This window comes from Pipra filicauda, unplaced genomic scaffold (genome assembly GCF_003945595.2).
Source record: "Pipra filicauda isolate LSUMZ 115617 unplaced genomic scaffold, ASM394559v2 scaffold45_size4122338_pilon, whole genome shotgun sequence".
Lineage (NCBI taxonomy): Eukaryota > Metazoa > Chordata > Aves > Passeriformes > Pipridae > Pipra > Pipra filicauda.
This window is the reverse complement of record NW_024104598.1, coordinates 3999383-4010939: the sequence shown is the minus strand read 5'-3', so window position 1 is coordinate 4010939 and position 11557 is coordinate 3999383. Positions and strand designations below refer to the sequence as shown.

The window sequence follows — 11557 nt, the reverse complement described above, 5'->3', positions numbered from 1 at the left end:
CCCTGCCCTGCGGGGACACTGCAAAAGCGTTGGGGTTTGTCCAGGGTGCAGAGGCAAATGCCAGCCTGGAGTGGCCTCACCGAGGGGCTGCCCCCCACCAAAGGGGTTGTGGAGGGCAGAGGGAGCACAGGAGCCTCCCAACAGCCCCTGGCTGAGAACAGGCTACACGTGACAGCAGTGGCTGTGTGGAGGGTCCTGGCAGCCTCCAGCCCTGGGCCAGGCACTGCCAAGGGTCCCCTCTCAGCAGCCCCCGGCGATTGTGGGGTGTGGGGGGGGGACCTGCGCCACGGTGCCGGGGTAAGTGGTGGCCCCCAAACTGGTTTGGCCCGTTTCAAATGCTCCCTCTCAGCTTATCTGGCTTCAAAGGGCTCCTGCTCCATCCCACGCACACAAACATGCTCCCTGCAAACCTGGGGGAGCCCCCCTGCATCCCAAAAAATCTGTGTGCCCCCCAAGCTCTACCTCCCCTCCATCTTCTCCCTCCGGCACCCCCGATCCCTCCCTGTTGCACCAAGGGGTGGCCCGTGCTGGGGATTCATGGGGATGAGGTGAGAAGGACACGTTGGATCACGGCCATGGTGGCGGTGGGGATCCTCGGGGGCTCTTTACAGCACCGTGAACACGGCTGGGACGCGGCTGCACCGGCAGGGCCAGGACCCCCCGGACCCTCCACCGGCACTCCCGCTGTGCCGGCGGTTCTGAGGAGCCCCGAAAGCCCAGCCTCGGTGGGGAGGCGAGCAGGTTCCATGCAAAACCTCGGCGAGGAGACTGGTTGGGCGAGGTGCGGGGCGGGCCCCGCGCACCCCACGCCCGCCGCAGACGCCGGCGCCCACCCGCACCCCTCTGCAGCACCCAGGGGTGCACCTGCCTGCCGGGAGGATGCTGCAGGGCAACGGCCCCTCGGGGCCGCCCAGCCAGGTACGTGCCAGTCGGTCGCGTGGCCATCGCAGTGGCCGTCCCACCGTGGGTCCCCGGGGAGAGCCGGTGCCACCCACCCTTGCCACCCGTCCCCACCCACTGGTGCCAGGGGTCTGGGGCTCCAGCTGCTGGGTCTGGCGGCTGCCAGACTCTGTCCAGCTGTGGCCAGGAGGCTTTTCCCTCCCTCCTCGTGCCTCGGTGTCCCTGGTGTGGCTCCTGGCACGTGCGTGCGGTGGCCGGGCTGCGTGTGAGCCGCGCCGGCCACTCCCTGCCCAAACGCCGATGGCACCGGCGGGCACGGCCAGCCCTGGGGGACCCGGGCGTGGGGATGGGCGCTCGGGGGTGCTCAGGGGCCAAGGGGGAGTGGGAGAGGATGCGGCGCTCCCAGGAGCTGGGTCTCCCTGGGAAACGTGGCTCTGTCACCCCACGAGGGAGTGACAGAGGTGCCTCCAGGCTGAGGGAGGGTCAGCAACAGCCTCAAGGGCGCCCCGACTGAGTTTGTTTAACTCTGTATCGCTCTGGCTGCGGTCGGATCCTCTCGGGAATCCCTCGGTTTAGCTCCGAATGTCTTGTGTTGTTTTTTGGTGGGTTTTGTTATGGTTTTTTTGGTTTGTTTTTTTTGTTGTTGTTGTTTGCTTGGTTGGTTGCGTTTTGTTTGTTTTGTGCCGATTTGCTGTTTTTAAGTCCCTTAGTGCATCCCCGTCCCGTTCGACCCTTCCCCAATTAGGGAGCCGCTTGACGAGGCGAGCGCTGCCCGTTCCGGCTCCAAACCTACCCCAAACCCCCCGAGACCCCCCGGGTTCCACCTGGAAGCTGCAGGGTACCGTCGGGAGGTAGAGCTGGGGAGAGCGGGGCTGCCAGTGGGCTTGTGGGTGTCCCTTTGTCCCCTGGGGCTGGGGGGGGCTCCCGGGATGGCCCCGATCTCCCGGGATCCTGGCACGGGGAGGGCGGGCAAGCGTTGGCTTGCAGAGGGAGCGACCCGCCCCCTCCCCGCCCGCTGCGGGGGGAACCCGTGATTCATCCGGGCTCGGAGCGCTGGGAGCGCCCGCCGAGCTCTGCCAAACCCGGTGCGCCCGTGGGGCGGTGCCGAGGTGGGAGAAGAGGGGGGAGCCTCGGGGTTCTTCCTGCGTGCCGTACCCCAAAAGCGTCAGCCGTGACCCCTGAGCCGTGACCCCCCCGCACAAACCCGCGGGGCTGGAGCCCCCCCGCAGGCGGGGAGGTGGGTCCCTGGCACGACGGTGCCACTGAGAGGGTTCTGGGGAGGCCACCAGGGGACTGTCACCCCAAAACGCTGGCCCGCAGCTCTTGCCACCCCGCCCCAGCCTCGGCTCCTGCTGACGGCGGCACATTCCTCGGGGACAAGCCGCCCTTTTCACCCCCGACCGAAGCGCAAACCTGGTGTCATCCGCCGGGTGTTGTAAAGCCGGCCCAGCCCGGAACGCGGTGACGCCAAGCGCTGAGCCAGGGCTGGCTGTGCAGCCGGGCCCGCGTGGCCACGCTCGCCCCAAACCGCCCAGCCCGGCCGGGGACGAGCCACCGCGTCCCCGAGCAGGGCCAGAGCCGCTGCCCGGCCGTGGCTGAGAACGGCCGCAACTCAGGGCAGGGATGAGCAGCTCGGTCAGAGAGCTGGGGCTGCGGCGGGAGGGCGGCGTGACCTGACACTGCGGGAGGGGGGGAATTTGGGAGCTGATCCTGAGCACGCTGGGCTGTGGGGGAACGCGGTGGCCCCCGGTCCGGCCGTGCCGGGCTCGGCAGGTGGGGCGAGGCTAATTAGTACCTGTGGTGGCAGCAGGGGCTGAGTCACCGCGTTCGTCACCGCGGGCCCGCGGCGCCCAGCCGCCCCTTTTTTATTATTGTTGTTTTTTAATTCCCCGGCTGATTTGAAAAGCAAAGCAGGGAGGGCCCGGCCAGGAATTACTGCAGGGAGACCCTGCTCCGGGCTGGCCCCCAGTACCCAAGGGGCACCCGGGGGCTTGGGGTCCTTGTGGGGCTGCCGAGGGGTTCAGGGTGACCCTGGGAAGTGGCTCAGGAGTCTGGGGGTGCCTGGGGAGGGTAACTGGGGTTTAGTGATGGGTAATGTGGGAGGTGCAGGGTTGGCTGTGGAGCTTCCTGGGAGTGCAGGGGTCTCCTGGAAGGCCATACGGAGGTCTGGGGCTCGTTAGAGGGACAATGCAGAGGTCCAGAGCTCTACAGAGAGGTCATATGGGGGTCCAGGGCTCTCCTAGGAGGTTCCCTGGGGGTCTCGAGCTCACTGGAGGAACAATGTAGGAGTCTGGAGCTCAGCGTCAGGGCCATGTGAGTCTCTGGGCGTTAATGGGAATATTGTCTGGGGCTCTTCTAGGAGACCATGTGAGACTCCAGGGCTCATTGGAGGGACAGTGTGGGGGTCTGGGACTCAGTGTCAGGGCCACGTGGATCTCTGGGGATCAACAGGGGGGCTGCTGGGGGGTCCAGGGCTCTCCTAGGAGGTAAAGGAGACAGCTACCCGAGGGGATCCTGGCTTTTCCCAAAGTATGACCTCCCCCCAGACCCCTGGACCACCCGCCTCTCTCACGCCCTCGTCCCCGCAAGGTCGCCCCTGGGCTCCTCCACCTGCGGCGGTGCCGGTGGTGCCGCTGACGACGGTGCCGGTGGCCCCGGTGGGGCCCCCTCCTTCCCGCCGGCGGCGGCGGCGAGGCGTGGCAGCGGGGCGGGCCGGACGGGCCGGGACGGAGCCTCCCTAGGGCTGGGGAGCGCTGAGCCGCCGCTCACCTGCGCAGGGCGGCCGGGCTGGCCGGGGCCCCCCGCGCCGCCGCCATGCAGGAGACTAACGCCTTCCTGCTGTCGGCCCTGCAGCCCGAGGCCGGCGTCTGCTCCCTGGCCTTGCCCTCGGACCGGCAGCTGGACGAGCGTGGCCGGGAGGCGGCCGAGACCCAGAGGCTGCGCAGCGCCCGCGTCCAGGAGCAGGTCCGCATCCGCATGATGCTGCGGGGGAACGCGGCGCCCACCCGCCCCGAGGACATCGCCGACGGCAGCAGAGGTGGGAGACCAGTCGGGACCCCCGGGGCACTCGCGGTGGGAGCCCCTTGGGTGGCACTGGGATGCGGCCACACCCCTGGCTGGGGGTTTGGGGGTGTCCCCTACCCTGGCCGAGCCCCCCGAACACCCCCGAGCACCCCCAGCACTGGGACAGGGGTAGCACGGCCCCCAGCGTGGCCTGGTTTCGCCACACTCGGGGTCCTGCCTCAGTTCCCCCACCTGCCCCAGGAGGGATTTGCACTGGGGGGGGTCCCGTGCCTCACGTTGGGCTGGGAGGGGGACGGTTTTTCCCGCCCTGGCAGAGCCCCCCCGTCCCTGAGCGGCACCACTGGCCAGGCTCCAGCTCCTCCATTTAACGTCTGCGCCGGCAGCCTCCGCCCTGCCGCCTCGCCCGGCACTGTGCAGGATCCCCAAGCCCCCCAGCCCTGTGCTGGGGGACCCCAGCGGTGGGGACAGACCCCCCCTTGGCCCCCTGAGGGCTGCCCGAGGTGCAGGCGTGAGTCACACTCCCGGCACCACCCGGGCTGGCGGTGTCCCCGTCCTGTCCTGCCGGCAGCCCTGGGGCGCTGGCACAGCAGATGGGCAGTGTGAGGTGCCCATGGGCCCAGTGGGGTGTCCAGATCCCATCAGGGTCCCATCCCAGGAGAAGCCAGGACTGTCTTTGGGGGTTGCCTGTGCTGCTGATCCGGCTGTGGCAGAGGGGACTGGGCTGAGCCGCCGCGTCCCCGCCAAGGTGGCAATTAGTGCCCTCGCCGTCGGGGCACGATGCAGGGCGGGGAGGCCACTTCTGCTCCCCATGGCCAGCGGGCAGGTGAAGGCAGCCTCCTCCTACCCCTTCATCCCCCCAGAGCCACTGGCGCTGCCATGGCTCCCACAGCAGGTCCCCCTGGGATGAGCTGGGAGGGGTCTTTGATCCCTAGGACTCCCTTTTACCCGTCTATGCTTGCACTGACCCCTCTGTCGCTGTCCCTCAGGTGGTCAGTACGGCACGACCCTGCACTCCTCCTTCAGCTCCCGCTCCCAGAGCAATGGTGTGGACCCCAAAGCCTCGGTATGTACTGGGGGGTTTATCCCCCGCACTGGTGCCCATCACTGTGCTGCCTGGGGATGCCGGCAGAGACCCAGCCTCCACTGTAGCTTCGGTTGTGCCAAGAGGAGGGCTCTGGGCTCCATCCTCTCCTCTCCTGCAGTGGGGATGGAGGGATGGACTCTTGCCTTTCCTAAGCCCTTGCTTTCCCCCCCAGCTGTACCAGCCGCTGGCCAAGAAGGATTTCGGCACCCTGCGGGGCAGCGGCTGGTCCTCCCGCTCGGCCGTGGACCTCACCCCGCACAAGCGCGTGGCCACCATCAGCAACGGGGGCCTGGCCAAAGCCCGGGGCTACGGCGCCGGCTACGCGGCCTCGCAGGCGGCCAACACCTCGCCGCGGCCCAGCTCCTTCCACGAGCGCACCTACCGCAGCCGGCAGAACTTCGACACGCTGTCGCTGCGCTCCCTGCGCCTGGCGGACGGGCCCCTGCAGCCCCCCGGCCTCGTCGACGACCGCTACAGCGTCCTCTCGGAGCAGCTGGACGCGCCGGGGCACCGCCCGTTCTACAAGAGCCAGGGCGGCGGCGGCGGCTTCGCCCGCTCCTTCGCCTTCGAGCGGCAGCTGAGCGCCGGCACGGCCGCCAAGGCCGGCTGCGAGTGGCTGGAGGGGGCCGAGGGGCCGCCGAGCCGCACCATCCGCGCGCCCGCCATGCGGACGCTCCAGCGCTTCCAGAGCAACAACCGCTCGCGGCTGAGCGCCGGCTCCTTCGGCGGAGTGTCCGCGGGCGGCACGGGCGCCTTCCTGGGGCTGGGGGAGCACAGCTCCCGCGCCCCCTCCGTGCGCAGCCTGGCCGAGTCTGGCCACCACCTCCCGGAGCCGCGCGCCATGGAGATGTACAACGGGCACGGGACACTGCTCGGGCACCACGCCGGGGGGTGAGTGCCACGGGGCTGCTCCGGGGACGCTTATGAGGTTCACCCATGAGGGTGAACCCCTCCAGCTCCCACCAGGCACAAGGCATGCGGGAGAAGGGGTGGGATGGTGGGCACGGCTTGGTTCCGTGGCACGGGCTGACCTCTGAGTGTGTCCTGCCTGCGGCCTTGGCTCCTTCCTGGACACATCCTGAGACACAGGGAAAGGAAGGTGCTCATCCTGCTGGGACTGGAGTCCCACGCCCTGGAGTGCAGTGGGAAGGAGATGGGCTGGGAGGCTCCGAGGAGATGTGGGACGTGGTGAAGAGGGAGATGGCTTGGTGGGGCTCTCAGAGAAGTGGGATGTGGTGGGTGCAGAGGTGGAGAACCCTGCGGGACACTGTGCTGGGGCTCCCCCTCACCTGGCTGTGCTTCCAGGTTTGACGACATCGACCTGCCCTCGGCAGTGAAGTACCTGATAGCCAGCGACCCCAACCTGCAGGTGCTGGGCGCTGCCTACCTGCAGCACAAGTGCTACAGCGACAGCAGCGCCAAGAAGCAGGTGAGCCCCCCGAGCCGTGGGAGAAGGGGGTGCCCCGGCCCCTCCAGCACAGCGGGTGCCCCAGGGGGGAGGAAGGGCTGGAGGGAGCCCTGGGAGCGCGGCGTGTCTGACCCCCTGGGCTGTCCCCCAGGCCCGCAGCCTGCAGGCCATGCCCAAGCTGGTGAAGCTGTTCAACAGCCCGAACCAGGAGGTGCAGCGCCACGCCACCGGCGCCATGCGCAACCTCATCTACGACAACGCCGAGAACAAGCTGGCGCTGGTGGAGGAGAACGGCATCTACGAGCTCATGCGCACGCTGAGAGAGCCCGACGACGAGCTCCGCAAGAACGTCACAGGTTGGGGACGACGGCGGGGTGGGCAGGGGTCCCCTCCCCCGGGGGTGGCACTGCACTCCCCCCTCCCACCCTGTGAGCAGGGCTGGGATGATGCTGCACGGGGGTGACCCCTCTGCGTCCTTTGTCACGCGCCCTGCCCCACGGCTGCTCCTGGCTGCGGGTGGTCAGTACGAGCCCCCCTCAGGGAGGTGAGTTGGGGTGGATGTGCTTTCTAGCCATTCTGGAACTGAGGATCCCCCCCCCCTCTGTGCAGGGATCCTGTGGAATCTCTCCTCCAGCGACAACCTGAAGGATCGCCTGGCGCGGGACACGCTGGAGCAGCTCACGGACCTGGTCCTGGTCCCCCTCTCTGGGTTGGGGGGCTCGGGTGTCATCCAGCAGAACCCCTCAGAGGCAGAGATCTTTTATAACTCCACAGGCTTCCTCAGGTACCTGTTTTGGGTGCTCCCACTGGGGGCAAAGTTTTGGGCTGAGGAAGAGATGTAAGAGTAGGGTCTGCAGGGCTTGTTTCTGGGGTCCTTCCCACTTGTGTACCCCAGCAAAGTCTGGTCAGCCCCATGGGGAGGTACCGGCTGCCCCCTCCATGGGGTGCCTGGGGCAGGAGGGGGCTGTGGGGGATCCCTTTCTCTCCATGACGGACCCCCATTCCCATGCAGGAACCTGAGCTCTGCCAGCCAACAGACCCGGCAGAAGATGCGAGAGTGCCATGGGCTGGTGGACTCCATGATCCACTACGTAAACAGCTCCCTGGAAGTGGGGAAGTCAGAGGACAAGGTGAGTCCTGGGTGGTGGTGGGGGGGGGCTGAGGTGCTGCTCCCCCCTCTTGGTGGCTGTCGTGGTGCAAAGGCACATCTTAGATGTGATGGTGGGAGAAGCAGCCCGGCTCCATCCGGGCTCCCTGGATGTCGTGGCTGGGCACGGAGCCCCCCGGGATCGCACCCCGGGGGCTGTGCCAGCTGTGGACAACCTGGCAGGTGGCACAGGATGGCACCATCATGTCCCATCTCGCCCCCAGAGCGTGGAGAACGCGGTCTGTGTCCTGCGCAACCTCTCCTACCGCCTGTACGACGAGATGCCCCCGTCCTCGCTCCAGCGCCTCGAGGGCCACAGGAGGGGCGCCGGCGGCACGGTGACGGGGGAGCTGGTGGGCTGCTTCAGCCCCCAGAGCAAGAAAGCCCGTGAGGTCAGCGGGGGCATGTGGTGGCCGTGTCACCGGGGCGGGGTTGGCGCTGGGAAGCGCCGGCAGCAGAGGTGGTGCTGGGGCGGAGGTGGACGCCAGCCTCGGGTGGGTGGGACACACGGGTGAGCTCAGCAGAGGGTGAATCAGGGTGCTGAACCCCCGCTTTTCCATGCCACGGGGCATGACGCAGCCGGGGTGACCTGCCAGGTCCCTGCCCAGGCAGGGAGGAGGGGACACCGGCGGGGGGGGACACTGCGGAGGGGCCACCTCTTGAGTCTAATGGTGCCCCCGTCCCACAGCACTACCTGAACGCGGACATCGTCACCTTCACGGAGGTCTCCAAGGACCCCAAGGGGATGGAGTGGCTCTGGAACCCGCAGATCGTGGGCATCTACAACCGGCTGCTGCAGCGCTGCGAGCTCAACAAGCACACGACGGAGGCGGCCTCGGGCGCCCTGCAGAACATCACGGCCGGGGACCGCAGGGTGAGGCGCGGGGGTCCCCGGGGCCAGCCTGGTGGTCCCCACCGCGTGGCCATCACGACTGTGCCTGGGAATGGGGGACACCTCCGGAAGGGGAGGCACCTCCTCTCCTCGGTCATCACCTGGGCAGGGGTCACCTCGACCCGGCCCCTCGGAGCGGGAGGAGGAAGGGGAGGAGGAGGAAGAGGAGGGGGAGGAGGGAGAGGAGAAGGAAGCGGAGGAGGAAGCGGAGGAGGAGCGGTGGGTGCCCGCGGGAGGCTCCAAGCAGGTGTGTTTCCCTCCGCAGTGGGCAGGGGTGCTGAGCCGGCTGGCGCTGGAGCAGGAGCGCATCCTGAACCCCGTGCTGGACCGTGTCCGCACCGCCGACCACCACCAGCTGCGCTCCCTGACCGGGCTCATCCGCAACCTGTCCCGCCACGCCCGAAACAAGGATGAGATGTGTGAGTGCCAGGCGGCACGCGAGGCTGGGGTCGGGGGGTTGCCCAACAGGTGACTTGCAACCTTTTCCTCCTCGGCCCGGTCTGCAGTTAACCCCAGCCACGTCCCAGCCCCGTCCTGCCTGCTCCATCCCTGCTCACAGCTCAGCACGCGGGCTGGTCCATCCCCTGTTCCCAGACACGGCTCCAGCCTCTGTCCCCTCCTTGCCGCCCGGGGACTGCTGCGTGTCCCCTGGGTCTGGCCACTAGCCCTGACATGCCCTTTGCCCGCAGCCACCAAGGTGGTCAGCCACCTGATCGAGAAGCTGCCCGGGAGCGTGGGGGACAAGGCACCGCCCGCTGATGTCATCGTGAACATCATCGCCGTGCTCAACAACCTGGTGGTGGAGAGCCCCATGGCTGCCCGCGACATCGTCTACTTCGACGGCCTCAGGAAGCTCTTCTTCATCAAGAAGCGACGGGACAGGTGGGTACTCCCTGTCCTCCTGGCTGTCCCAGCTCCCACCTGGGCTCCCGTCCTGCTCTTCGCTTCCTCCCCCGGTCCAGCGCGGTGGAAGAGGGTCACAACAAGTCTCCCTTCCCTTCCTTTGGTGTTGGGAGTCCCCAGACCGGCTCAGAGTGGCCTCGTGGCCTCCTGCCATCCCTGGGCCACCCTCTTAGGGCACCCCACCGTTGCTGCAGCCACATTCTCCCATCAGGATGCTTCTCCTCCCTCCTGCCTGTTGCTCCAGCCTTTCGCCTCCTGCCTCTCCCCACCCGTGCTGAGCCCCCAGTCCCTCCAGGCCCCTCTGGGGTGGTCTCCTTGGGCTGGTGGGCACCATCCTGTGCTCAGCCATCCCCAAAACTCACTGCATCCTGTCCCTGTCCCAGCTCGGACAACGAGAAGTCCTCCCGAGCCGCAGCCAGCCTCCTGGGAAACATGTGGCAGTACACCAAGCTCCACCGGGACTTCAAGATGGTACGTACCCGTTCTGGAGCCTCGTACATCCTGGGGGGGGAGTCTGGGGGGCATCCCGAGGGAATCAAGGCCAGGGGATTCACCCTGGAGAGCCGCACCACCCAAGTGCTTCCCGGCACACGGTGGGTCCCCATTCCATGCCTGGCCCTTCTGAAAGGTGTGGACTTCCCAGAGCATTGTCCCTGTGCTGATGGGGTGGGGACGGCGTGGCCTGTGGGTGCTGGAGCAGAGGGGTCCATGTGCACATTCCCACTGCCCCGGGTGATGGGGGTCTGTCTCCTTGCAGAAGGGGTACCGGAAGGAGGACTTCCTCAGCCTGTGAGGACACCCTGGGAGCTGGAATGCCCTGCTGGGATGCTCCGTGCTGCCGGCCATGCCCTGGGGAGGCTGCTCGCCATCAGACCCCCCCTCTGTAGCCTAGTCCCCACCACATCCCGTGCGCCTCCCCCTCTGCTGGGTCCCCTTCCCCTGCTGAGGGACACGTGTCCTCCCTCCTGCCCAGCCTTAAACCCAGAGGCTGCTTTTGGCTCTGCTGTGGGGCCCCACAGGGACCCCGTTAGTAGGGGTCTGCCTCACAGCACCCCCTGGGGACCCTCCCCACCCTCAGGCAGCTGGCTGCAAAACTTGGCTTGTCCCGCATCTTGACAGAGGGGCAGGAACCACAGGGATTTGGGAAGGCTCCTGTAGAGCAACGCTGGGTCAGGGGGGCTTTCAGGGCTGCTTCATCCCAGCTCCCTGAGCTGGGTGGGTGTTGGTGCCCCGTGCCAGTGTGGGATGTGCTGTGGAATACGTGTGCTGTGCCCCAGCTGGGTGGGGACGGGGCTTTGCATGGCTTGGGGGGCTTAGAGGGCTCTGAGGTGGCTTCCCACAGTTAACAGGGTGGCACAGGGGCTGCAGGGAGCGGGATGTGGTGCTGCGTGCCCCCTTTGCCGGTGCTGGCGGGTAGAGGGATGTGTGTGACTGGGGCTGCCCGTGCCCTCACTGCAGGAAACCAGGGGTGTCCCTGGAGCCCATCTGTCACCCCGTGGGGACTGTCCCAGCGTGGCAGAGCTGCCGCTGCCGCTCCTCCCCAGCTGCTGCCAGGGCTGGGCCCAGCTGGCACGGCGGGAGCAGGATCCGGGCAGGGCTGACCGGGTCGTGTTTGCTGAGCGGCGTCGCCCCGTGGGTGGGGAGATGCCCCCGGTGCCCCCAGCTGCCTCGGTGCTGGGCACAGGTGGGGCAGCAGGTCCAAAGCTCGGCCAGGCGGGTGGGCTGGGGGGTGGCTTCGGGCTGCCAGCGGGTTTGGGGCTGGGGGCACAGCGCACCCCGGGGGGAACGAGGTAGAGTAGGTAGAGGGCTGGGAGGGTTTGGGGAAGTGGGTGGTGCTGCCAGAAGGGTTGCATCCAGGCCTGGCCCCCTCGGTGAGCAGCACCCGGCGCGGTCCTGGCTGGGGGTCACGGGGTGTTTGCCTCCCCAGCTCTCCGTGTACAACCCCCCTGAGCCCTGTGTACCCCTGAAATAAAGGCCTTGAACGATGCCCACCTGCCCCTGCGCTTGGCTGGCACGTGGGAGGGGGGACAGCACCCCGGGGACACCAAGACCTCGGGGTAACCAGCATGGGGTGAGCTCACCCTGCAGTGCCACCCCACTCACTGTGCCCGGTGTGGCTCTGAGTCAGTGTGACAGGGACACTGGTGTGGGAGGGACGCAGCACAGAGCTGCCCACCCTGCTGCCCGTGGTAGGGAAAC

The 11557-nt window shown here is 67.8% G+C and overlaps 1 protein-coding gene across 2 annotated transcripts; it reads left to right on the top strand.

Moving 5' to 3' along the window:
- Positions 1 to 2170: 2170 nt before the first annotated feature.
- PKP3 (plakophilin 3) lies at positions 2171 to 11347 on the top strand. Of its 2 annotated transcripts, XM_027717944.2 has the most exons (14): positions 2171 to 2535; positions 3754 to 3937; positions 4911 to 4987; positions 5181 to 5899; positions 6314 to 6437; positions 6568 to 6772; positions 7026 to 7200; positions 7429 to 7546; positions 7788 to 7955; positions 8252 to 8437; positions 8721 to 8874; positions 9145 to 9337; positions 9742 to 9829; positions 10116 to 11347. In XM_027717944.2, the coding sequence occupies exons 1-14, from the start codon at positions 2524 to 2526 to the stop codon at positions 10149 to 10151; spliced, it is 2439 nt and encodes an 812-aa protein (XP_027573745.1). In that variant the 5' UTR covers positions 2171 to 2523; the 3' UTR covers positions 10152 to 11347. The 2 variants fall into 2 exon arrangements, with proteins under 2 accessions (XP_027573745.1, XP_027573744.1); XM_027717943.2 differs by lacking the exon at positions 2171 to 2535 and having other exon boundaries at positions 2609 to 3937.
- The last annotated feature ends 210 nt before the right edge of the window (positions 11348 to 11557 follow it).

Excerpts from the sequence above, each read along its gene's own strand:
- PKP3 (XM_027717943.2), top strand. The coding sequence starts at position 3,715 with ATGCAGGAGACTAACGCCTTCCTGCTGTCGGCCCTGCAGCCCGAGGCC. Across the intron at positions 3,938-4,910 it reads CATCGCCGACGGCAGCAGAG|GTGGTCAGTACGGCACGACC; the intron begins GTGGGAGACCAG and ends GCTGTCCCTCAG. Across the intron at positions 7,547-7,787 it reads TGGGGAAGTCAGAGGACAAG|AGCGTGGAGAACGCGGTCTG; the intron begins GTGAGTCCTGGG and ends TCTCGCCCCCAG.